The sequence below is a fragment of the Sturnus vulgaris genome, chromosome 9 (assembly GCF_052056855.1).
Source record: "Sturnus vulgaris isolate bStuVul1 chromosome 9, bStuVul1.hap1, whole genome shotgun sequence".
Taxonomy (NCBI): domain Eukaryota; kingdom Metazoa; phylum Chordata; class Aves; order Passeriformes; family Sturnidae; genus Sturnus; species Sturnus vulgaris.
In genome coordinates, this window is record NC_142251.1 from 7923029 (window position 1) to 7949120 (window position 26092).

General features: G+C 42.7%; 1 protein-coding gene across 1 annotated transcript in view; it reads left to right on the forward strand.

Moving 5' to 3' along the window:
* TRABD2B (TraB domain containing 2B) overlaps positions 1 to 26092 on the forward strand; it is a 265371-nt gene that overhangs the window by 130610 nt on the left and 108669 nt on the right. Inside the window, exon 3 of the mRNA XM_088169750.1 lies at positions 14189 to 14335. Within this exon, the coding sequence (XP_088025876.1) occupies positions 14189 to 14335 (147 nt within the window). The remainder of the gene's footprint in view (positions 1 to 14188; positions 14336 to 26092) is intronic.

Below are 26092 nucleotides of genomic sequence, written 5' to 3' on the forward strand. Positions count from 1 at the left end.
TTAGCAAACCCCTAATTTTTAACTTTTTCACAGCCACAAGCTTACGTTTCTGGCAGTGAAAAGTGGGGGGAATATTTGAGGAGCTCTTATTAAAAAAATAAACTTCAAATGATGATTGACTCCCCTTTTATGTCTCTAGAATGGGGCCCATAAATCTCAACAGTTTTCTCTTCAATGGCTACTTGTTCTTTTTGGTTGGTGACAACTTTTATTTTAAGCAAGCTCAGTTCTTAAATTAACCCTTGTGTTGACTCAAGCCTCGTTGTTTGTCTTTGTTTTGCCTCCCATGGATGGAGAAAAGCTTAGCATAGGGTAACAGATCTTTCCCATTTCATGGTGGACATGAAATGTACTGATCAGTGAGTCCCTGGGAAAGGGAACATCCAGGCTTCAGAAGATTTGCTTCCAAAGAAAGTACTGAGCTCACAGTAAGAGTCCTCTCTCAGTCCTTGACACTGGACTTCGGACAGGCAGATGAGCACTGAGGGTTTAATTTATTTGAGCACAAATATTCAGGTTCCCACGTGGGCACTCAGACTTCCAGTCCCACCCAGTGTGGATGGGTTCTGGCACTCCTCTGTCATTCTTTTAATAGCAACTATAGGGGCACAGCTGTCCAGTGCTCCCTGGATCTTTCCTGTGTTTAGAACAAAATCCAACCTTTGCTACCTAGTAAGGAAACAGGATTCATAGAAATTTCAGGCAGCATCAACCACTGGACTCGCCAGAAGACACAGCTGAAAAATGGTTTGGTGAGGGCCCCATGATGTCCATCAGCCTCCAAGTCTCCCTCACAGGTATGCAGGCCCTGGGAGCCAGGAACATGAATGTCCCAGTGCCTGCCTGTGTGTGGCCAGCCAAATTTGGAAGCTCTATCTTATATCTTTCTGTCAGTGACCTGTTATACAGTCCTGGGGCCTAATGCTTGTGTCAACAGGAGGTTAAGTTTCATGGCATCCTGAGCAAAGTAGGAATGTCCTGGCTTATATTTGTCTCCCCAGGAGAGGGAGAGGGTGGGAGAAAAGCATTCAGCAGCTACTGGGCAATCTTCTGCCATCTCTTGACAGGTAGTGATATAAATCAGAGCCTTGAGTGGGCTCTGCTTAGATCCCTATCAGCCGTGATTAATTCAGTGCTATAGGTGGAAGGATAAATGTGGCTTCCTGTAATCTTAATTGTTTCCAACAGCCTTTGAACTGATGCATCCATCTGGTAGCATTTAGTTGTGAATACAAAGGGTCAAACTCTGCCCAAGACTGCAGAGTAGGCAGCAGACCCAGTTCTGAAGAGTGCTGTTGCCAGCTAGGAGCTGGTCTCTTGGTCAGGCAGTGTAACAGAGGCAAGGGCTCTGGAGTCAGCCCTCAATAGGTGGCTTGCAGTTTCATCTGGAAACTTTTAGGGTTTTTTTTCTCTAAATTTATTAGAGAAGAGGCTGGCAAAAGTGCCTTAAGATGTCTAGGGCTGGGCTGGAGCCTTCATTCCGTGCTACAGGGACATCTGCTCTGCCATTCCTGATGCTCGTATGAAAAGTCCAAAGAATAGACAATGGGATTGCTTTTCTTGAGCAACTCCCATTGTAATTGAAAGGGATTTTGTGGATCTTTTCAGATCCTACTATCTTCCTGCATCAGGAATCCTTCCCCTCCTCTCAAGACTTTAATGGCTCTGGTCTGTAATCTTTGCAAGTCACTGGCTCCTACACTCCATCTACCTCCAGAGCTCTGCACAGGCTTGGCTTCACTCTGACATTCTTGTGTACAAAGCATTCCTATGATAATAGCTTGAGAAATGCCATGCTGGTTTTGTTCCTGCCATGTACCTGTGGGAAATTCTGAAAAGGGCAACAGTCTTGCTGTGTTTGGTGAAGGGGGCATGTTTTAAAAGCAGAAAGATCATTGGCAAATGCAGCCTGCAAGGAACAGAACCAGCTTATTTCAGCTGACAGCTCTGGAGAAAACCAGCATTGCTGAGTTTCAAGTTAGTGTAGGTGGACACTGATACGAAAATGTAGGGCTAATAATTTGGAGGGAATAGTTTATTGCTTTTTGGTTAATCCCTTTTCAGTTTCTATCAGCATAGAAAGAGCAGAGCTCAAGGTCATTTGTGTCCAAAGCGAAATGTGATGAAAACAGGAAAACTAAAGTGTAATTTAGCTTCCTAAAAGCAAAGAGGAGAGGTCACCCCATCAGAAAAAAAGAGTCACAATTTGCAATTTAGACAAGACTCCACAGTCTTTGTCTTAGTAATGCTTGTATCCTAATGCTTTCAATCCAATAAGTTCTAGTTACCAGAGTTCAGTAAAGCCATGTTTCCTGAGCAACCTCTTTTGCAATCTATTCAATTTTTGCCTCTCTATATAAACTCTCTTGACATTTTTCTCAGATGTGTTCATTGTTTGTGCCTTCATTGCATAATTCCAGAGCTTTACCTCATCTCTAAGTGGTCCATAACATTTGCTACTCAAAATCCAAGCAAGTTTCTTAGAATTTTATAGTTATATTTCAAATTTGAGGAAAAATTAAATGGAAAGCATAGCTGCCCTTGCACAAACTGTAAACACAGGGCAGAATTCCCTGCCAAGTGAATTAATGCATTAGGTGGTTGGGGCAAATTAATCTGATCAACTCTCATCTGCAAAGAAATTGGCTTGTGAAGCCACCTGAACCTACTCCCCATCCTACCTGGTTTATGGAAGGTAAAAAGACCAGGAGCAGGGAAGAAATGCAGATGAGATATCTTCAAAATGAGCTGATCCCCCACAGGTTTTGGAGAATGTCATCTCCTACCCCCTGCACCATCCCCATCTCCTCCTCCAGCGTGTGCAGGCAGGATTTCAGTGGGTATCAATCATCAGAACAGTGCTAAATCACACTGGGTGAGCCTCCTTTGTACTCCTTGGAGTCTGCCTTAGGAACTGAAGTCAAATCTGGAAGCAATGCTCTGTTCTCTGTACCCACACCACTGCTCTGGGATTTCTCCTTGGACATCCTCCCTTCTGTCCTGAGGTAGAACAGTGAACTGAAGCTCTGAGCTCCAGCCCCACTGTCATGATTGTGCAATAGGCTGTATCCATCCATATTATTCCAGGGCAAGAACAAAGGCATTTGCTTTTGGGAGTTGCTTTTTCTCCCTTAGAGGTCTTTAGGACTTTTCTGAGCTGTGTCCTCATGTTCAATGGCTTCAGTGGCTGTAGGATTTCTGGGAATCCTCCTGTTGTAGCATAGCTGGAGAGTGAAAAACCTGCTGGGCATTTATGGAGTGTTTCAGGGGTTGGCAGCATGTCCTTGCTTAGTTGTGGGTGTATTTACAGAGCATCAGTATTAAACAGGCAAAGAAAAAGAGGAGTGGGGGGAAAAGAGTTTGTTTGGCTCAACTTGTGTGAGTGCAGGAAGGAGTGAGGAGATACAGCTAAAGGGGCAGAAGGTGAACCTGAGGCAGATCTCTGTCAGGTATTCTCTCTGCTGTTTATGTGCATAGACCAGAATGGTGCCTGAAAACAATATTAATTACTCCTTTTATTATTTGTTTATGTGAGGAAATATCCCATCTTTAGTAATAAATGAAGCTGTGCAAATAATATTCTTCTACATCCTTTCTTAGTTGGAAGAAAAAAGAAAATGAAAGCGTTACTTGAATGAAGTGCTTTCTTCAGAATTTGCCAATTGAAATAAATGTTTTGCAGCAACATCTGGTTCCTGGCTCTAGCCAGGAGAGCAAAAATCTAAGAACACTCTTCCTGGTTCTTTAGCAGCATATCCTCACTGGTAGCTGATTTCATAGGTGTTCTCTGACTGGAGCTGAGACTGTTTAGGCTAGGCTTAAAAAAGCTTAAAGGAAAAAGATCTTTTAGTTCCAATGATAATAAAAATATAATAGTTATCTTTCAAGAGACAGCTATAACCTCCCATAATTCATAAACAGGAGCATTAGATTGAGGGAGCCATATATAGTAGAAAATAAAGTGTCTAAATTTATTATTCTGACTTTGAAAGCTAACAGAGAAGTTTGTTGCAAATAATTAATTTTATAATTTTCTTCTGACTTGGCAACTTGACTGTGAATAGATTGCAGTTTCCTTGAAGCTATTTGTTAGCTGAATTTATTTGCTGAATAATTGATGTAAATATCTCAGTGAATAGTAAGTAATTATTCTTGGCCTCTGCTTAATTTGAAGGCAAGTGCTTGGCTGCAAGTAGATGATATTAGAAATTTGAGCTGCTGTGGCTTGATGGGTAGGTCACCTTCTTTCCCTGGCTAACTGAATTTTGAGTAATTTTTGTGTAGACTGCACCAGGGCTGCATCACTCTTGAGGGAAACAGCAGCTTCAGGCATTTCCACACTTGGATGCTGCAGCTCTGGGAGAGGGAGGCAGCACTGGAGAGGGGTGAGCAGTTCACTGCCCATCTCCTGTGCTCTGCTTTGGAGCCCTGACCCCGAGGATGTAACTGTGAATTCCCAGGAGGAAAGAGGGGCTGTCCTGGTAAGGCCACTCTGGTAAGGGACCTCTGTGCCTTGTAGCAGATGGGGTCCCATCATCTGTCCTGGTTTAGGGTTTCTCCAGGTGGGGAAGACCCAGAGAGAGCAGGTGCCAGATCAAGCCCTGTGTTTGTTAACAGACATGGGGTACTCCATGCCTGGTCACAGTGTACCCCAATGGCAGAAACATCTTGCATAATAAAATTATTTCATCTTGAGATAATGCTAAGCTAAAGGAAAAGCAACAGTTCAAAACAAGTGCTTATCCCTGATGAGTTCAGTTCCCTGCTTCCTCTTGAAGTTTTCCTTTTCTTATGCTGCTCTGAACTGTAATTTCTATTTTTTTTTTCCATTTTCCCTTCTGGACCCCATGAGGATTCAGCCCCCTTCAGGCTTAGGAAACATTCCCTTTTCTACAGCTGTCAACTCAGTGGTGCTCATGTGGAGACCAGAAAGCTGAGACAGTTGTTGCCCCAAAGTGTTTGTCCTTGGCCAGAGGTTGCAGCTCAGTCTGGCTCCCTGGAAAGTGCTCTCCTTCCTGATGGGCTGTGAGTTACTCTCCAGGATAGATGCATATTGAAATTGGCACCTGCTTGTGCTGATACCCCAGGCTGGGAGTTGGAAACTCAGGACATAAAGATCTGTGTCCCTTCCAGCCGTTCCTGCTGCAGGAGCTGCAGTCTGGAAGGGGGCCATGCTGGCATCAAGAGGTGTTAAGCTGGGATGGCTGAAGGAGTTAATCTGCTGCCTCACTGTAATATAATAGAAAGAAAAACATGCCTGTGGGGCTAGTCCATTTTACTATGTAGCTTCAGCTGGTAATTAAAAAGCAACAGTTCAAAATTAAGCAGTAATATGAATAAACCCCAAATTAAATACACCCAGGACAGGTTGCATTTTTCAGTGGGTGGATGCTTAGCATATCATGAAACTAGGCTTTTTAAAAAAATGTCTCGGGCTGGGTGTCTAGAGCTGGGAGTTCCCCAAACTGCCCCAGAGCTTTGCTTTTTTCCATGAGGGTGCCCCTTTCATTGCAGTTCACTCGTCACTGGTCTGCTCCACTCAGGGCATGTTCCCACATTCCTTCTGTTACAGTACAGACAAAAAAAAGAAAAATCGAAACCCCAGAAGGGCCCGGTAACAATTTTACTCGTGAGCCGAGCGCAAACGTGGTTTCAGGTTCTTGGGAAGGATTTCATGTGCCCCCTCTGAAGGTGAAGGGACAATGTGCCCATTTAAGGTGCAGAAAAGTGATCGTGGGCGCTGCCCCTCGGGCATCCTGCCAGCCTTCCATTTGAGAATGAAATTGCTGAGCAGAGCAGCAGGCTGAGAGCTCCTCTCTGCGTAGAGCAGGCAGATGGCTGCTCTTCAGAAGAGTGGTGCTACCAAGCACGGGGATAATTTTGAGGTGAAGGCATGGGGAGCAGGGAGGTGGGTGGGAAGGAGTGATAGGAGAAGAGGTATTTTCATCCACAAGGTCCCCAATTGGCAGATTTCCAGAAGATGGGAAGTGTTGTCTGAGAAGAGTTCACACTCTGCTCACCTCATTTCTTACATGCTTTCCCAAAGTATCTGCTCGCAGACACTTTTGGGGATGCTGGGCTTATCTGGGCTGACTGTTCTTGTTTCAGTGACACCTTTGAGCAACGTGCTGCAGACGCTGCGGCACCTCTCCTGGAACACTGCTCTTCTCCTGAAACCTCCTCACAAACTTCCAGTGCTCACAGAGCTCTTGTGTTACATGGACTGTGTGTGTTGGGGGGATTCCCTGACAGTGGGGCAGTATTTGGGGTTTCTCAATACAGGGGGTTTGCTCTTGACTAGTAAGGTGAGATACCCCCAGGGCAGGAATGGCAAAGTGGAGCAGGAGGCCAAGCAAGGCTTGCTGGGGTGGTGGCACAGGGGGAGATTGTGGGGACCCAGAGGTGTGGAGGAGACAGGCTGGCAGCCAACCCAGGGCAGCACCAGATACTGGCAGGATCCTGTCCAGTTTGTCCCACTGGAACTCTGCCTGCTTTGTTTGGGTGAGAAATTTCTGTCTCTGCCTTCTGTGCCTGGCTTCACATGATCAGAGCTGCTGCTTTAGTCATCCAGGGTAAAACAGTCCATCTCCTTTCTCTTTGTGGAGTTGGATCCATTCACACCTATTGAGCACTCCAGCCTTTTGCCCTCACGGTGGTCTTTCTGATATATTTTATGGGTTGTTTAAAATCAAACCCAGTTGCCAGCTCCTCAGCCCTGTTACTCCTCAGACCTGTTACTGCTTTGCCAAAAATTAGCATGAAGGGTATAAAGAAAGAAGCCCAAGCAATTTACACCATCATGTCTGACTTGATTAAAATATGTGATTTTTAGGCTACTGATCAAAATTTCATGTTTGTTGTCTAGTATCTTTCTTTAGGTCACATAACTGAATAGCTAAGGTGCGTTCTAGGGAAATTGCCAGTTCTAGGGAGAAGGAATTTTCTTTAGAACTACTCTTGAGTTAAACCTGCCTTCAAGAGAGCTCTCTCTCATGCCAGAAGTATGAACTGATTTTACTGAGTGTTTACTTTTTTGTTTACAAGATCTAAGACTCCAGTGCAGAAGTCTAAAAGTGACACTTGGACCTGCAAGCCATCACTGCTGGGCAGGGTGTTGGTTCCTGGAACTGGTTGCACTTCACTGTAAAAACATTTGCAGAATTAGACTGTTCAGAGTGTAACTCATTTGGTGAAAATATTTAGCCTTTTACTTATCAAAGTAAATCTGCTGAGCTTAGCACAGCTGAGAAACAAGAGCCATGCAGAAGTACTGGATGCAAGTAAATCCTGCATACAAGAGCCACACAGGTCCTACATTTAGATTGCAAATTTAACAGAAGTAATTCTGTCCCTTCCAGAGTTTCAGTTCTGATTAAAATGCAAATCTGTCTTCCTGTTGTTTCTTCATTTCTTTCCCTAAGCTTGAATGTGGGCATTGACCAAAGCAGAGTTTATCCTACAGAGTCACTGCTCACTCACACTGTGACTGGTTGGACATCAAGCTGAGTTACTGGCAAGAGAGACCTGCTGATGATTTGGTGAGGGCATTGAAACTAAAACATCCTTCCATCAGTGTGGTGGCTCACAAAAGGGAAAAGGATGTAAATTCCATATCAAAGCCCTTTCCCCTCCACCCTTTCTTTTATGTTAATCTGGACTCTAAGTACCTTTAGCAAGTAACTGAGGTCACTGCCATTAGAATAAAAGTTTTCAGATCTTACCCTTGTTCTAATACTGCCTTTGCTACAGCTGCTGCTTACTTCAGGTTACATATTTAAGACCTTTTTTGGGTTTTTATTGACCTATTTAGAGTGGGTGTGGTATTTATAGTGTATTATAAGTTTTAGAAGTGCTTTCAGGACAGAAATTAACTCCATGTCTTTGTGGTCTTAATGACCTTGTGCAAGAGAAGAATTGCATCTAAGAGCCCAACTGTTGTTGTTTTTCCTGTTCTATCACATAACCCACCAAACCCCCAAATGGCTCCTCTCCAGGTCTCACTGAAGCCTGTGCCTGCTCCAGCCCTACTGAAGCCAGGAACTTGGAGCAGAAGCAATAGTGTAGTAGGGTCAGCCCAGGGAATGTGTGAGCTGCCATCAACCAGGAGACTCCTTTTTGGACTGAGGAACTTAAGGCTGAGAGAGTGGGTTCTCATGCAGTGTTTGATATCTAGAAATTTTCTGTTGGTTATTGATTCAATGAAAACACAGCAAAAACAAAAAAACAAAATTACTTTTGTCTGTGCCAGTTCATCATGGGATATCTACATAAGGAGAAAAGTCAGGAGGCTAAAGTCAAGCTGTTGGAGTTCAACTTCAGCTGAAGCTTTGGGCACGTAGGACTGTGACATCAATGTCCCTGCAGCTTTCCCAGCATCAAGAAAACCAATCTTAGTCCTGTGGCTGCACATCAGTGGCCTGCCTGCTCTGCCCTGGGCCATACCCTGTGTCACAGTGTCACAGCCACTGTAGGATAGGGGGTGGTTTGGGGTTTCTCCATGTGCCTCAGTCAGATTCAGACTGGTTTATTAAGCTGGTTAATTGGCAGTTTGGAAGGGAGGGGGGAAGCGAGGTCCGTGGGTCTCCCTGGTCAGTGCCAAGCCGCAGACTGTTAACTACTCCTGCCTTTCAGAAGCAATAACTGCGGATTTGGGGAACATATGGAACTAACTAGCCGAAAGGCTTTTATGAGCAGCTTTAACAGGGGGCACGGTTTGTGAGTAGAAATTCCAGTGGATGAGTTAATAGTTTCACTTTCCTTAGCTGTCCCTTTATAGGAAAAACAACAACAAAGCTGGGCACGTTCCTCCCACAGCCCCAGCTGTACAATGTGCCGATGCATCCAGGATTTCGTTTGGACACTGGGGGAGTCCTTTAGTAGATCCCCCAGGACCTGTTTTTCCAGAGCTATTTCCTGATGCTGACCTCATTAGGTGAGTTTCACAGCTCACTAATTCCTAGCAATAGCACAAGAGATTCAAGGAAAGGGGAAACCCGTCTTCTGGAAAGCAATGGAACTGAACAGATTTGGGCAAGCACTTTTATTGCTTTTCATTAATCTGGAAAATCGGGGACTCGCATTTTTCTTTCTTCTATTTTTTTTTTTCACAAGTAACTATTTTGACCTGAAACTGCATATTTGATTTTCTGTTTGATTACAGATTAGGATAACTACAAAAGGAGAATCCCTGCAGAATTGTATATCTCAATATTTATGCTGCAGTCTATTTTGAACCAAGTAGGAGAGTGGGTATTTGTTTTTTGGAATTGCAGTCTGGGCATTGACAGGATATAGTCACTCAAACACTTCCAGTAATGCTTATTTAGTGTTTGCATTGTGGTGGCACGTGTCCAAAAGAGGGAGCATAGGAAAACAATAAGTTGCCTGCTCAAGAGCTGACATCATAGTGTGAAATGTAAGTACTTGTTTTTGTGGTATTGTTATTAATCATGGGTCTGTGCAGGGGTCATCCTGTAATTCCAGCTACTGGAGTCCTGTGAATGCAAAGCTTGGCCTGAGAGTTTTCCTAGGGTTGCCTTTCATCTTCAAGTCTCCTGTATAGCAAACACACCAGAAGAACACAGCTCCAATTTGTCTTAAGCTTAACAAAAAATGTGTTTCTTCCGTTGTAATTCCTGAATTTGTTGTCTGTCTCATTAGCAATATATTTCATAGGCATATTTGGGACCACTCAAGCATTTTATCTGTGAATAAGGTTTCCTTGTCTTATTTTACAGTTCCTTATTAGATGTTCCCACAAAGCTTTTTTTTCCATTTTGGCATTATTTGTGGCCTTAGAAAAATTGAAGAGGTGGACCTGGCAGCCTTTCCACTTGATTCCACAGGTGAACAGGTCCACTATGCCCTGCTGATGTAACCAGGAATGGGAATGTATTTGATGAGGGTTAGCTTAGTTTTTGTTTTCTGGGCCTTCTTATGCTCTTCAGCTGGAGACAAATGTACAGAACATGAATAAGGAGAAATCTCTCTGGCACAGAGGCTGTGATTTCTCCTCCTTGGCTATCACATGCAGCACTAACATGGTGCTGGCCTTCAGGAGCCTTCAAATGTCCAGTTTGAAGCTGCTGGCCTGGCACAATAAAACACAATATATGAATGGTTGTGAGAGTACCTTGGAACAAATGGGATTTTGATCTAGCTTTACTCCCAAACCCAAGTTCAGTGAAGAAAATTATTTTTAGTGGAAAGGCTGGAGTGTTCCTAAGCCCAATCCAAGTACACACTTACTCCCTTCTCCTCCCTCTTTGAAAAGGTGGCAGTGGTTCTCTTGATCTGTTTCTGTAGATTAGGTTTACTTCCCTTAAAAACAACTCTTATTAAAAAAAAAAATCATCACATTATATCAAGCCTCCAACTTCACCAATGTGTTTGCAAAACAAAATTCAAACTGTCCCAAGGACAACTGCTGATACCAACACTTCTGGGCAGTGCCAGCCTCAAGACCTTAGGACTCACTGCAGTTGTGTCTGCTTGCTTTATGTGTGGTTTGGAGGTTTTATAATGCTTTATCTTTTTGGAGGTGAAAGTTAAAAACCATAAACATTCAAGTTGATTTATATGGGAGGTTTGCTTTTGTAACCCATTCCTTCTGTTCTTGTGTGACTGCTGGCTCTGTAATCCAGAAGCACAGAGAGGGGGAATACTGTTTGGGTGCCAAGGTGATCAGTGAAGCTGTTAGTGAAGGTCCTCACTGGTACAGCCCTTTTTCCTTGAGAGATCCAAAGGCCGTGCAAAACAATTCCAAAAATGTCTGGACCAGTGGTCCCTGGCACTGTGTAGGACTAGGGGGACCCATTCCCACTGACAGTAAAACAGGACTGCCCTGAGGGCTGAACTGGTGCCTCCAAACACCCAAATAAAATCCCTGAATTGGGAGAATGACACCACCCAGTTTAAAAGGCTGGTCAGTCAGAAACAGTGGGGCCAGAGACAGACATGCAGAAATGTCTTCAAACACAACCAGGGTGAGGACCATAAATTGTGTGAATAAAAATGCACTTCCCAAGAGCCAAAGTCATAACTTCCCATTGCTTCCCAGAACAAATCCCAGCTGCTCTGTTTATTAGGTGGGACTGTGTATAGGCAGTCACTCTAAGTGTGTTTATTTTGAAGTCATCAGTTGTTCAGTAATCTCAGGCAGCTCTGGGAGATTTAACTCAGATAGAGGATTAGGCTGGAGGTCGTGGGGTCACTGATATTAAGATAGAGAGAAGGGAAGGAAACAGCGTTGTTTTTGTGGTATTATCTGAACAGTAAGGAAAAATAAATTCAGGTTTTAAGCTGGCTTTAACCTGACTCTGAAGGAAATGGTCTACAAATCCAGCTAGGGAGCAGGCAACTGCGATGAGACTCCACTTCTCTTGAAATTTGTTTTGAGCCACTCAACCAAAATCCATGGTGGTTGTGGCTTGATTAAGCAAGACTTCTCTAGAAATCGGTTAATTACAGTTTTCCTTTAGCATATTCAAGGGTTCGGATTTCTAATTTTAACTTTCTTCCTAAAATAAAATCTCTGGAGTAGCTTTTGAGGCAACAGCTTGAACCCAGTGCTGAGCTCCCCACGGTGACAGCAGCATGCTGGAAGGGTTCAGCTGGTGGCCAGCATCACCTCTAGGTCCCAAAACCTAGAGGCAGAAAGCAGGGACATGAACATCCTGGCACTAATGAAATCATGGAAGGGGGCATCTGCCAAAAACTGCAAAATAATTCATTCTCTCTCATTTGGAATATTTGGTGTCTTATAAGAAGTGAACTTGTACTGTGAACTTCTATACAGGCTGATTTTTGAGGAACATATAGACAATTTTCCTCGAGATCTCTAACCCCCTGCAAATTTGACTGAAATGATATAATAGGTTCCAAACTTATTCAGGAGGAGAAAGACCCACAGCATTAATGCACAGGACTGGTTTCCCCAGAAAAACAAAAAAAAAAAAAAAAAGAAAAAAGAGGGGAGGAAAAAAGGCATGAGAGTAAAGTAAGTAAGGATTTGTTTATTGCCTTCTTAATATTTTATCATAAAACACACGGTCTTGCCCTCAGGGTTTGTTGGTGGTTTGTATATGTGTGTTTGTGCCTGTGTATATACATATTTTTGTGTATAAAAATCCAGTAACATCCATTGTTTAAAAAATCAAAAATGAGAAGGATTTTGCTAAAAGCATTTTGGGAAAACCTCTGCTCTCATTTTTCCTGTCAATGTTTTTCTAAGCTTTTATTTTTATTAGTCAAAATGTTTAGAATCCCCAGGAAATCCTGGGATGAACCATTTCCTCTTCGAACTGTAGCCCTTAGGGGAAAAAGTAAAAACTCAGATCCTTTCAAACGTTAGAAATTTTTCAAACTGTGTTTTTTGCATATTTTTTAAATTAGAGAAAAACTAAGTTGGGAAGATGCTTAACTTTAAGCTATGGTCCTGGGAAAGTTTGATCTCTTTGTAGAAAAGTCTGAAGAGACCCTTAGATCTGGGCAAGGAAATCTTTTAGGCTTGGCTCTTAATGGGGAACCGATTGCTGAGTTGAGGTAAAACAGGTTCAGTTGAAAGACCATCTTTTTTTTTCCCCAAGTAAATTAAAAAATGGCATTTGCTTTTCCTCAACCCAGTTTGTGTATGTAAGTCAGCATGTAATAGCTTTTTATTGAGGCTGTTAGTGCCCTGAAGATCCTTTGTTATTATTATTATTATTATTATTATTAACATTACCTATGTTATTATTAATAATTAAATTCCAATACTCTTTTTTATATACATGAAATTTTGCAACTTCCTTTCCTTCACCTTCAGATAAACTTGAATGGGAATCACAATTTTAAACTAAGAAAAACTTTCATCTTGCAAATAAATATGTAAATTGCTGGTTTTATACTCTTCCTGGGTTCACTCCTTGAAGTGGGTTCAGTTGCTAAAATTTAAGGAGGTAAGAATTCAGGTCCCAGACTGCAGCTCAGCAGGGATTACCTTACCCAGATTTTGAGATAATTGTTGTTCTCTGGGAAGGATGGGGCACTGCTGTTATAAATGAGAAAAGCTCAAAAAGTGGTGAAATATGAGACTGAGGGGCACAGGAGGCTTTCATGAAAAATGACACATCAATATAATTTTTCAGAACTCTGGATTCACAGTCACCACATTCCACTTTATTTTAGGAAGAATTGTGTTTGTTTATTTATATAGTTCGTGACAAGAGTCTTCACTGCTGTTCTTCTGATTTATTCATCTACTTTTTATCAAATTTCTTCAGAAGGCTCTTGGAAAGCAGAACATGTAGAGCCCAGACTTGGTGGTTCAATAACTGGTATCTGTTCCTCATACAGTCTATCACAAATATAAAAAGATTTTTGGTAGTTCATGTGAAATTTAGTGGTCCTTTCTTTGTTTGGCTTTGTTTTTTTGTTGGGGGGCATGGGTTTTTTTGTGGTGGGGGGCTGTTGTTTGTTTGCTTGAGGTTTTTTTTTATTTTTGTTCAGTAATTCAAGGAAAAAAAATCTCATATTAAGGGACATTTATTTTTTTTGTTACCCAAAATTACACAGTAAATAGTACTTCTGCTTTTTATGGGGTTTTTTTAGGTTTGGGATGGAGATTCTTGACCAGTCTGTTGAGACAGTGTTACAAATCTGTATCTCTGTTCTCACTTTGTAAATAGGTGATTGAAGGAGGAAAGACAAAATAATGAATTTCCTAAAGTTTCTGTTACTACAAGCATGCACAAAGTCCCAACACAACACCTTTGACTTCAGAAGTTCAGAAGATTTTGACTTTTTTCTCAAAAACCTTTCAACTGAGTTTGGGCTTTGGATTTAATCTAGGGAACAGGAAACAGTCAGAGGCAACAGAAGTTCCCTCATTTAGGGCATTTCCATTCCAGTGTCTGTCATGGAGCAAATTAACCAGCACAGAGAGCCCAAGAGTCCTGAGACTGTGGCCTCTGAGCAGTGTGTATCTGTTGTGCAGTTATATTCTATGGACAATATAACAGGGGCTTGCACCTGAATGCTCTTCCATTTGGGAATGCTTAAAGACCATCCTTTGTTACTGTGGGCCAGAATGGATCAAGGGAACAACTTCAGGTGCAGGAAAGTCTTTCAGTTTTGTCCTTTAGTCCTTGTTGTTTCGATTCCTACTATCTTTAACTTTTGCTCCCTTTTCCTGCCTGTGTTTCTGCAGGTGCTGTTTGCTCTAAACCAAACTCTGCTCCAACACGAAAGCCTCCGAGCAGGGAGTCTGCAGGCGCCTTACACCACTGAGGATCTCATCAAGCACTACAACTGTGGAGACCTGAATGCTGTGATATTCAACCATGACACTTCTCAGGTGGGTGAGCAGAATTGTTCCAGATGGGCCAGAGAATTGAGGAAAAATCAGCTGCTTTAATAGCAATATCCCAGTCATCACTTCATATTCTGACTCCTCTTCCCCCTCTTCCTTTTAATGCCCTGTGTTTTCTTTCCACACGTGCCTCATTTGCCTGGTGAGAGAGTGGAATTTCCTTGGTTTTGCTCAGGCTCTGGGGGATCATAGAATGGTTTAGGTTCAAAAAGACCTCCAAGATCATCGAGTTAAGTGCTAACCCAGCACTGCCAAGTCTGCAGTTAACCATGTGCCCAAGCACCACATCCACACATCTTTTAAATACCTCCAGGGATGGTGACTCCAACACTTCCCTGAGCAGCCTGTTCCAATGCTTGACAGCCCTTCTGATGAATAAATTTTTCCTAATGTCCAGTCCAAACCCCCCCTAGCACCACTTAGGGCTCTTTCCTCTTGTCCTATTGCTTGTTACTAGGAACAAGGAATGGGCTGCCTGGAAAACTTTCCTAGGGATGTTCTTGAAAAAAAGGTTAATTATGGATGTTTGGGGCTGTTAAATGTAGACCCCTCATTAAGGGTGGAGGGGGAATATTTGTAATGTTTGAGCTTATATATGAAGAGGAAGTGGACCTTATGTAAGTACTCTATAAAGTAAATAGCCTCTCAAACATGTCATAATTCAATAATTTTGTATGTGTCTCAGGCAGCCCTTCAGTCTCTGTTTATCCTAGTTATCCAAAGCTATTAAAAACTCTCAAGGGAGCAGAAATCTGCTTTCCAGGTCAGTTTGATGCTTCATGGCAAACTGAGATCCCTCTTTCTCCTTTCCGGTTAATTCTATGAAAATGTGGTCTTTGGATGTCATCTCCAACATCTCCTTTTTTTGATCAATATTCCCAGATTACAGTCTCAAGTGCAGTGACTCACTTGGGGCAAACCTGTGTGAATTTGACAGCCACAGTATTGTATGTGTCTTGCCAGTGAAAGAATTAAATCATGATAGCAGTCTACCATTAGCAAGTGCAATTCAAGAACTCTGTGACTTCCAGAGAGAACTGAGAATCCACTCAGTCTGTGGATTGGGGCAGAGGTCTCTGAGACATTTTTATCTTGCCATCACTATCTTGGGTTGCACAGGGCTCTGTGGGTCACTTGCTCCTCAGCAGAACAGTTGAGCAAGCAAGTGGAGCCTCGACAGGGGATAAAACCCCTTTGGTGTCCCAATTAACTCAGTCCTAGAAAATGAAGCATTGTTTTAGTGTGGCTGAGCAGGACATACCAGGGTGGTTAATGTGGGAGCACTGAAACCCAAGAGTGTGTCATACCAAAGCTGCCAGAGCTGTTCATTCTGGTCAGCCTTGCACTGAAAAGTAAAGGGAGAAAGCATCTTGGGTAGGAATACATCTTTAAAGGTGGGGAATATGAGTTGGAAAAAGTAGAAAGCTCATGACTTTAGAGGATCCTGGAGAAGTCAGTGGTTGTGACTATTCCTGAAGTGTTAAGGCACAGCACACGTGATAAACAAGGAATAACCAAGCAAGATGTAGTGGAATATTTGCCATGGATGTTTTGAAAGGACTGTTAGTAGTCAAACCCATGAAGACAGTCCTGGTGTCTGAATGTCCTGTGTCACCTTTTAATCTCCACCAGTGTAATTTCTCCTAATAAGTAAAGCCTTTGGACTCACAGACACCTTTGATTTATTGGCACATTGTCCTATAGCAGGCCTGTGGGTTAGACTTTGAGGAATCGTTTGCTGTAAAAACTTCTTTATTCCCACAAATTATTGGAGCAAGTGTGAGTTTCAAAACAGTGTTAAAGACAGAAGAAAGAAGCCAACAAACAGTCAGGGTTCAAGCATGGGTGTTAGTCATGGTCCCAGAGTGTACACAGTTGATGGAGATTATAACACTTACAGGCCATGGAAAATTAAAATCCCTCTATGTATACTGGTCCCTGCAGAATTCTAAATATTGTGCAGTACTGTTGGGTAAGGAGTTTTTTTGTTTGGTCGTGTTTTTATAAACCAGCTCTATGCCATTTATTTTAACTGCAAGCAGAACAAAATAGAAAATTAAAACGTAAAATAAACTCCCTATTCAAGTCAGGTTTTGCCAGTTGGGGTCATTCCAAAGTTTGTTCTGTGTGGTTTTTTTGCAAGGATGAAAGACTCCGTCTGTCATGGAGAGTTTTTGCCATTTGGTTACCAAATTAGATTAGCCTGGCTCAGATATTACACATGCAAGATCCCCCATGGGATCTCTCTCTGGAGACACTAAATGTAGGCACAGGGATTTATCATGTGCTGAGTCTGTGCAGTTCAGGGCAGGTACCCATGCCAGTCCTGGGACACAAGAGTGCCACAGTGATTTTAGGATGTGTGTGCCTTCTTCCATGATACCCAGCTCTTTAGAGCTCTGCTAAGAGTTGAAGCTGGTACTGTTGACACAGTTGAAATACCCCATAGAATGGAACAAAAGATCAGGAATGGGGTTGTAAGAATCAACACCTTTGTGAATACTAGAGGCCAAGGAATTCAGGTCCATCCAGTGCAGCCCAGCAGAACTGCAAAAGGATGGGACTCTCAGTCTTTGAGTACTAATTTGGGGTGCTGTTTAAGGCTATTCATGCCTGCTTGTCACTTGAAGGCTATCAGGAGCTGCAGAATAAAGGTAAACTGTCTATCAATTGGCTCAGTTCAGAGCTGATGGTTGAGGTGGCTGTCATGGACTGGGAAGGAGGTTTTGAAGTCAAGGGTCGCTGTGGGGACAGTGGCAGGGAGAGGGACAGTATTTATGTGGGTGCAGTAACTTGCTAAATGCCTCCAGTGTGACTCTTCAGAGATGAAGCAGCTTCAGTAGCTGTCTGCAAGATGTTGAGGTGCCTTTAGAGCAAAAATCATCTTGGAGCAGAAAGGACCAGAAGAGGAAATGCCAGCACTGTTGACCTGACATGTTACAGATTAGTTCCTTGAGCCTCTTCAGCCTCCCCAAGAGAGTTTGGGAAGTGTGCAGTTCCCTGCAGATTCCTGAGTCCTGCAGCATTTGGGTGGGGAGGGCAGAGTCCTTCCAGGACTAAGATTGTGCCAAGGGGGTGCACAGCCAGGATGGTGCTGGGAGGAAAGGTGCAAGGAAAGGTGCTTCCTAGTCCAAAGCAGGTTTTAGGTCAGAGGACAGCTCCTTTGTCACCCCTGACCAGGGACAGGACCACCCCAGGGAGATGCTGCTCACCTTGGGCTGGGGAAGTGCAGCTTAGCCATGGTGGCCAAAATGAAGGGGTGTGAGCAGGGCCCCATGTCCCTGACTCTTTCCTTTCCCAGAGCCATCACCCTGATGAGAGCAGAGGAGTAAAAAAATCCTTCTCTTTAGTGGGTTTTTAAAATTTTATTTTAATTAAGAACAGTGAAAGAGGAAACACCTCTGCTTTCCTGTGGTTATATTACATTCATCATTCCTCTCCCTCTCCTATTCTTTAAACTTTGTTTTCAAGCAGAATTTTTCCAAATGTAAAAATCCTTATTTAAACTTAGTAAAATTTTAAGGAGGTGAGTTTAATAAGTTAGACTATGACCCAAAAGTGCAGTAGGAAACATCTCTCTTTTTTCAATAGCCTTCTTCAAACACTTGATTCTCTTGTGACTTTTGCAATCAAGAGGCTTATGCTGAGGCTTCTGGGCAGAGAGTCAAAGTGATACCAAAAAGAAAGTATTCTAAGCTAAAGATAGGATGGGTGTATTTTCTGCTCTTTCTCCAGACTATTTTTCCTCTCAAAGAAGTCAGTTTCTTTCTCTGCTTTTGTAAATGTTCCCTAAAAGCAAAAATGGATTGAATTAGATCAGTAGTTTTAACTTCTGTATTCTGTCTGAAGCTCTCACTAGGGAATTGAGGTCAGTGTGTCCAGAACTATTAAAATGCAAAAGATCTGTTAGTTTAAAATTAGAAAATTATCTGTCTCCAGATGATTTTTTTTTACCTGAGGCAGCTGAGAAATTGCCTAATGACCCAAAGCCTCCATGAAGATAAAGTAGGGTGTAGAAAAATTTACTGTGTAGGGTTTTTTGCACCAGTTACTTCCTGTGATGAGTTTTGAACTATTCAGTTTTTAAGGACAGTTCTGTAAAGCAAATTCATCTTCATCAGCATTGAATTAGCTGGTTCTATGTTTCCTTGTACCCCTATGTACTTTTTATTAAGAGGAAAATTGAAAATCCAAGGCTGAGATTTTTGTCCTTCAGCCTTTCCCAAAAATTGTAGCTGTGTTCTCCAGCTATTTTCTCTCATCTTCTGTCCTCAGCCATGGTCCTGACCTGAGGAGAGGCTCCTGTCTCAGGAGAAGATGGGTTTTTCTCTCTCATTGCTGATCTGGCATGTGAGAGACCTGCAGCTTTGCTGATCACTTTGTGGACAATTTCTACTGGCTCAACTATCCAGGTTTCATAGTGATTATTTACCTGTCCCATTTAGGGTAAAGAGCATGGGGCAAGACTCACACCTGACACTTCCAAAACATCTTTCATCCAGGGAGCCTTTATGATTTGTGTGTTAGATTGTATTGAGAGCCCACTGAAGTAATGGAGAATATTCCCATGCCTTCAGCAGACTTTGTATTCACCCCAGCAGGCCCAGCATCACTGGAAATCAAAGTGAATTAATCCAGTGAGTGACTAGCCCAGTTTACAGGCTTTGTGCTCAGCTCAGCATAAGGATCTTCTCATTGACAGCAGGTGTAAGGTCTTGACTTCATCCCACAGGGTTAAACAAGCTGTGCAGTGAAGTTGTTTGATGGTCACCACAGCTTGCAGACAGGTCTCAACCCCTTCCATGTGCTGTGCCTCCTCCTTCAAGCTGTGTCCATCAGAAACAGCCAAGCTTTTTGGATACCTTTCTTGAATGATGCCATCCATATCTCAAGTTGCCTCTGCAGTTTGAAATGTCATGGGTGGATTTAGATAGTGGGTGTTGCCTTCTAAAAAGCTTATGATGATCTTGATAACATGACATTAGAGATTCATAAACTAAGCCCATGTCAGTATCAGCTTCCCTAAATTAAAGAAGAAAATGTTTAGTGCTTCACTTCACAAGGCACTTGCTGTTTATAAATCAGCAGGTTGTGTTACATACCCCTTTAAAAATGTTATCATCCTTCACTGAAACCTGTCCTTTAAGATTTAGGGGTCCTGATAATTCTAATTACATCATTAACTTGCCCCGTTGTCATTTTGGATAAAATACAACTGGATTTCTGGATCACTTCTCAAATCAATGAGAACTATCTGAGGAATGCTCCAGCTTCAGTAACTGCAGAAACACACAGCTGAGACCATTAGGTAGAGTGTTGAATGACAAGCAGACCTAATTTGTCCAAGGAATGGAGTTTTATCTAGGGCAGAGGAAGATAAATCCATGAACTGAAGGCACAGCTATTGTAACACAGTGCTCTGGAAGCACCTTATCATTCTCAGCTGTAACAAAGTGCAGGCGAGCTGGCACAGCCTCTCGTTCTTCCAGGGAAAATGACTGTGGGCTTTCCAGAAAATCCAGTGCAAGGCTGTCTCCAGCACCAGGGGAGCCATCCCACGAGTTTCCCACTGTGGGTCCAGGCACAGGGTCAGTCACACATCAGGAGGACACTGCTGCCAGCCCAGTGCTTGGTGACACAAGTGCCCACAGCCAGCAGAACCTTCTCCTCCCTCCTCCTGCAGAGGGGCTGCCTTCCCATAGCTCAGAACAGCTCTTGCTCTGCTGTGCTGGGATCATCATTTCTTTCCTCTTGCACCTGAGTTGCAGCTCCGTGTTTTGGTACACTGTGAGCATTTGGAAGTGAACGAAAAAACAGAAGTGTAGCCAAAATTTTCAGAGTCTAATTTTCATATTATGTCAGAACAGGATTCCAGATTGGAGCAATATTGTATTTTGGCTTATGTGTTTCAGAAAATTGGTTGCAGATCCAGATTGAGAGTGAAGTCTACTTGTTGATGACAGTGCTGCGGAAAACATTGCAGAGATTGTTTTTTTATTAATAATCTGGAACATGCCCAGATAATTTTCATACTACAGGTTTTGAAAATAGGTTGTTCCTGCTTGAAAATTTTCATGACATCTTTACATTTGGAGTTGTTTTACATTGTAAGTTTTTTTCCCTGCTCCATGAAGAAAGTAATGTGAGAGAAGAGAGAGTCGTTGAGAAATTGGAAAAAGACATTTAAAAGCTAAGATTTTTCTTTCAGAGTGGTGCATTATTAGAAAAAGAACATATTCATCAACAGAAGAGGCCTGGTTTACATTAAAACATTTAAGGATTGTTGACTATCTGTATTTATTAGTACGGGAATAGACTATAAATGAGTATGAAAGAGTGATTGGTAAAAAATATTTGGAGTTGAAGGTGCTGCTTTCTGTGCAGTGCTCTATGTTTGCTGTAAAGCATTTACTTTCCCTTCTTTTTAAAGAGCCATTTTATGAAGTGTTTCTTGGAAATACTTGTTAAAGAGAAATGAAAAAGACTTGTTAGTATTTTAAATAGTATCTTGTTGGTTGAATGTAAAAAGTGCTTTTTTTTCCTTCTCGTTTTATCTAGAAGATATATTTGCTCCTCATTATGACTGTGAGGGTGAGAAAAGTGGGATGGGGGCAACTTGATTGGTTTGGCAGGACTTGGCAGGTTCAGTGTTAGATGTTTTTGAAGAGACTGTGTTCTTGGGTACTCCTGGGCAACATTTCCTGATCTGACACTGTTGGTGTGCACTAGCAAATGGTGAATGTCATAGATCAGATATCTCCAGTGTAAACTCTCTGATGGTGACTTCAGATCTAGATCTGTCCTCTGAGAGGGCTGATGCTGATAAACCCAAAGGCTTGTAGAGTTCCACCAGCTCGGAAGCAAAGAAATCCATTTCAAGGGTAACTTAATCTGAATCATTTCTTATTTTTCTCCTCACTAGTCCTTGTTGCATTTCTAAAAGGCTTTCTTGGAGATGTTCTCCATCTTTTCATCTGGTACTAGACCTCTCAAGTAACCACACCTTAAAGAAAGTTGCAATCAGTTCAAACATCCAGTTTGTTTCAGATGCTAGCATAACTAGACAACTGGTTGGACTGGGAGAAGCCTGGACTTTTTCCAGGACCAAACAGGAAGGCAGAGCCACCTCTGCAATGTACTCTCTGGAGGGTCAGCTCTGGAGGTCCCCTGTCCAGTCCAGCTGCTGTGGTGTTATGAACCAGATTTCTGCTCATTGCTAAGTTATATGATATTGTGCAAATTATATATTTTGGATCAGACTCGCCTGAGTTAAAATAATATTGCAAATTTCCCATTTGGGCTTTTCCTAGAATCTCACTAAGCAGGGATGGAAGGAAATTCACTGAAGAGCCCTGAACAATACATATCCAAGACAACCAAACCTGGATTTGTACCCACTAGTCACCAGCTGTTCTCCCACAGTGTAACAGAAGACAAAATGAAAAATACCTTTGGAAAAAGAATTGCAGTTCTTTAATAAACCAACCCCAAACCCAAACCTTCTGGCCCAGTTTTTTCACTTTATTGCCCTGCTTTGCCCTTTGATCAGTATCTTTACTTGGGTGTCATGGCAATATAATAGGTGATGGTTTTAGTGTCAGAGCAGGAAAAAAAATTCTTTGTCAAAGAAAAGAAGGCATTTGGAAGGGAAATAGAAAAACTTGAACTTTTCCATATGTTTGCAAGCTCATGAAAGCTGGCCTCAAAAAAATCCCAATGTTAAAAGGGTTTTAAGTGTGGCAGGAGTATCATTAGGTTGTTAAGATTTACCCTCCCCTCCAAAACCCAAACCTTTATTTGCATACACTGCAGGCTTGTCATCCTTAGTCAATTAACGAGCAGGTCCCTGTAATCTGGTCCTAAATATACTCCACATAGTTGGGTGAAGCTTGCAGAAAGGGGTCCGGGATGATTGTTCTGACTGTGCTTTGTTAAGATTCTTTAATCAAAACATTCATTCAGATAGAGAGGCCGGCTGCATATTTTGGCATCGTGACCAAGGGGAGCAGGGACGGGGTTGGGGTGGGGAGGGAGGCCTTGAAGGAGGGGTTGGTGTTACTTGCTTCTCCTTTGCCTTTTTTTTTTTCCCAAGTGCTTGGAAAGCAGCTATTTAACTGGTGTGGAAAAACAAATAGAAAACATACATGGAAGTCATGACTTCTCAGGGATTTGTTGAAAGTCTTTTTTAGCAAGGATAGAAGTATCATCCCCCAAGCTGTGAGTGTGTGAGATGCACAGCCCATCCCTGTGGCCTTTCTGCTTTTTTTTTTTTTTAACATGTTTTCTTTCGTCTCAAATAGACAGAGAAGGTGGAACTAGGCAGGACACACAGTTGTTGTTTGGCCAGGTGCCACCTGGAAGAACAGCCCTGGCAGGATGGGTTTGGTGCTCCCAGAGAGGATGTCCATGCAGGTGCAGCGGGGGCTGAAACTGCAGATGCAGGAGTGTCCAAGGGCTCCAGCCCACCCTGCCTGCAGGCAGCTTTACATTCAGGCTAGCAATGACTCCTACAGCTTTTGTGTCACCTGCAGAACTTGTTTTTAAAAGTGTCATTCACTCTCCACAGAGACTGGAATTCAGCCTGCTTTTCCCCTCCACATTTTCTCCTATTTGTAATTTTATTGCATTTGCAAGTTCAGATGCTCCAGTGGCCCCTAGACCTGAGGTAGCCAATTTGAAACTCAAGGACCTCCGTTTTCACACTCAAGTTGCCATGGCATGCTGAGGGTATCCCAATAGCTTTAAATCAGAGAGGCCAGTTACAGAAATCTCACTAACATGAACTGTGATGTAACTGCAACACCTATGGACCATGAGTCCTGATGGCAGATGGGCAGAGATTAGCTCATGGCCAGAAGTGGCACCCCAGGGTTGGTCCCAAGAAATGTTCTTGCTTGTGTTCTTCACTTCCCTTCAAGCCTTTTCCCCCCATCTAACCCCAGAAAAGGGAAAGGAGTGATGGAACTGAAGTTTACTCCTTTTACAGTCCACTCAGACTTCTAATAGATTATTTTAAATTTTGGTGCTTAAAAGAAAGCCATAGTGGATTAATCACATGCTCAAACTGGAGACTGCTCCTTCCTCCTTTCCCTTTTCCATAACAAGCATCTTCTTGGCAGCTGCCAACTTTGGGCTTTGGGTTAAATCAGTTTAACCCAACATTCCCTCCTTGACCATTGCTGGTCTCCCTCATGATGGAAGCTTGGGAGTGCTGGAGGAAAACCTGTTGAGTTGGCAGCATCTTTTTCTTTTGTGGCAGCCACGTCCTCCTCATGGAGGTATTTGTTCTCACAGCCCATTCACTTTGCAGTATTTCAGTCCTTCCTATCAGAGGCTGCAGCAAGAGGTTATTGCTCTCCCAGATGCCAGAAGGGTCCATAAATCAGAGGAAAACAGGTGTCTTCCAAGTCCAGAGCAGTATATTTTGCAGCCCTGCAGTAAAAGCCACAGTGCCTTGTCAAGGCTGGTTAACAGGAGGGTATCCTCCCTTTATGAAGGAATGATAACTAGAGCTCAGATGTCAGCCTGTGACCCAAGAAGGGCTGGTGTGAATTTAGGGCCGTTCGGTTTGCTGGAGGAGGCAGCAGGTTTTGGGATGCTGCTTGGCTCCCTGGCAGCCCCCATAAGCTGCCTGTCAGCTCTTTAGATCCTTATCTGGTGTAGTGCTGTCGACTGTGTAAAGGTTCCTGACCTGCGTGCTGCAGGGAAATCCTTCAAAGCGGGATCCCTCACTTGTCTTCTGGCCTCTGCCCACATAAAGCTCATAAACCAGGAGACTAATAAAGAGAACCCAATTTTATCATGTTTTTAAAGAATTAATGTAGTTGTCGTGATCTGGGAACAGCTCCCTGCTCACAACTGGAGATAAGGATTACGAGTGTGGAGGCAGAGCCCTCTTGTCAGGGAGGGATGGATGGGGTTTGTGTTGAGGTGCTGGACTGGAACTCTGGACGCTGATGGCCATCCCCCTGTCTTACCATGGTTGTCCCTTTTGACCCTGGGTGTGCTGCCTTCTGTTTTCTCTATTTAGCCTTCTCTGGGGAGAAAAGGAGAAATAAGAAAATAAGGTGTTTGCATTATTAACAGATCCCTGCAACTGTCGGTGATGATGCTGTACCTGCAGCAGTCTGGAGTTTGGATGTTTCTCAGGAGATGAAGCTGAGTCATCTCCTGGTTAGGACAGTGGGAGAGAGGAGTCTCAAATACCAAGACATAGGAAGATAGTAGCTGGAGAGGTTTTAGGATATTTCATGGCAGGGGCTGGCTTCCCATTCCCCTATCTCAGCTTCCTCTTCTCCATCTGCAAGTGGAATTATGGTTGAAGATCACATCTGCCCACAAGCAGGTGAGGAAAGGCACACATCTCTTTATTCCAGTGTTGGTAATGTTGTTTTTTGATTGACCTAATATTACAATTTGAATGCACATTCCAGAAATATACTCTCATCACTGGAACATAACGAGGGTAAACAAGGTTATCAGAGGATTGGGAAATGTCTTGCATAGGAGTAGGAACGATAACACTGTTACTCCACACATGATAGTGATTTGATACTGGACTGGGTCTAGAGCAGTTCCACTGTAGCCAATAACTCCAAAGTAGGAAAAAAAATGTAATCAAAGATGATGGTGCTTATATGTGTCCAAAAAAATTATTTGCAGATAGATATTCACAACTCTGGCATTGTGCCTCTGCACAGAATATTTGTCCAAATATTAAAAAATAGTAAATAAAAAAGATGTACTTTTAATACAGTCCTGTGTCCATGCATTTTCAGCTGAACTTTGGCAGTAAGCCCTAAATGTGGTAAAAGACTGTGCACCAATATATTTTGCTTTTCTCTTTTTTCTTTTTTTTTTGTCTTTTCTTTCTGTCTGTCTGTACAGACAAAGCTGAAAGCGTAGCATAGATCTTGAGTTATGGCTGATGCATTTTTCTGTGCTAAAGTATCTTGTTAGCTGTTATGCTAATGATTGCAGCAGAATCCAAGCCTCTGTGGAAATTTATGGGAAGAGAGGTTACTGCTGAGCATTGTGTTGGACTTTGGATCTCCTTTGGGTCCCTCCAGAGCCAGACTGAGCCAGTGCCTTGTATGTAACATCAAGGTAGAAAGTCTTGCTGTCCCCGTTTTACAGATGGACTTTTGAGAGACAGGAGGAATAAAGCCAAATGCTTCAAAGACACTTAGTGGAGGTTAAGTGCTGAGTTTCCTTTGAAGGTTTAAACCCAAATGACATGCTTGTGATCATGTAAGAGATTTGTATCACCCATGGGAGCAGAACCATTTTTTCAGGGTAGTGTCATAACCACTCCACAATCCTTCCTCTTTCTTCTCCCTAAAGCTCCCACTGACTTCAAAGGTGAAGAATTATGGCCTGCATCCCACAGCCCTGTGAGTTCAGACGTGTGTACAGAGCTTTATCCACACATATATTCCATCAGGGATACTGACTCAAGTAAAACTACACAGACAGTGGGAAGGGGAAGAAATTTTTGCAAAGATGGAATTTCTTTTTTATTCTCAAAGTGCTTTTATTTAACCTCAAAAGTCTAATTGAGAAATGCAGGGTGTACCTAATGACTGAGTTTGTGGTCCGTCTGTACTGTCCATAGGAGAGCTGTAACCTGAAGGAAATAGGAATAGAAAAAAGGAGGAGTGCTACCTTATTAAGTAAAACAAAATATTTTTTATCTTGAACTCCTCAATGAGATACATTATTGAGTTTCCACTAGAATTATAT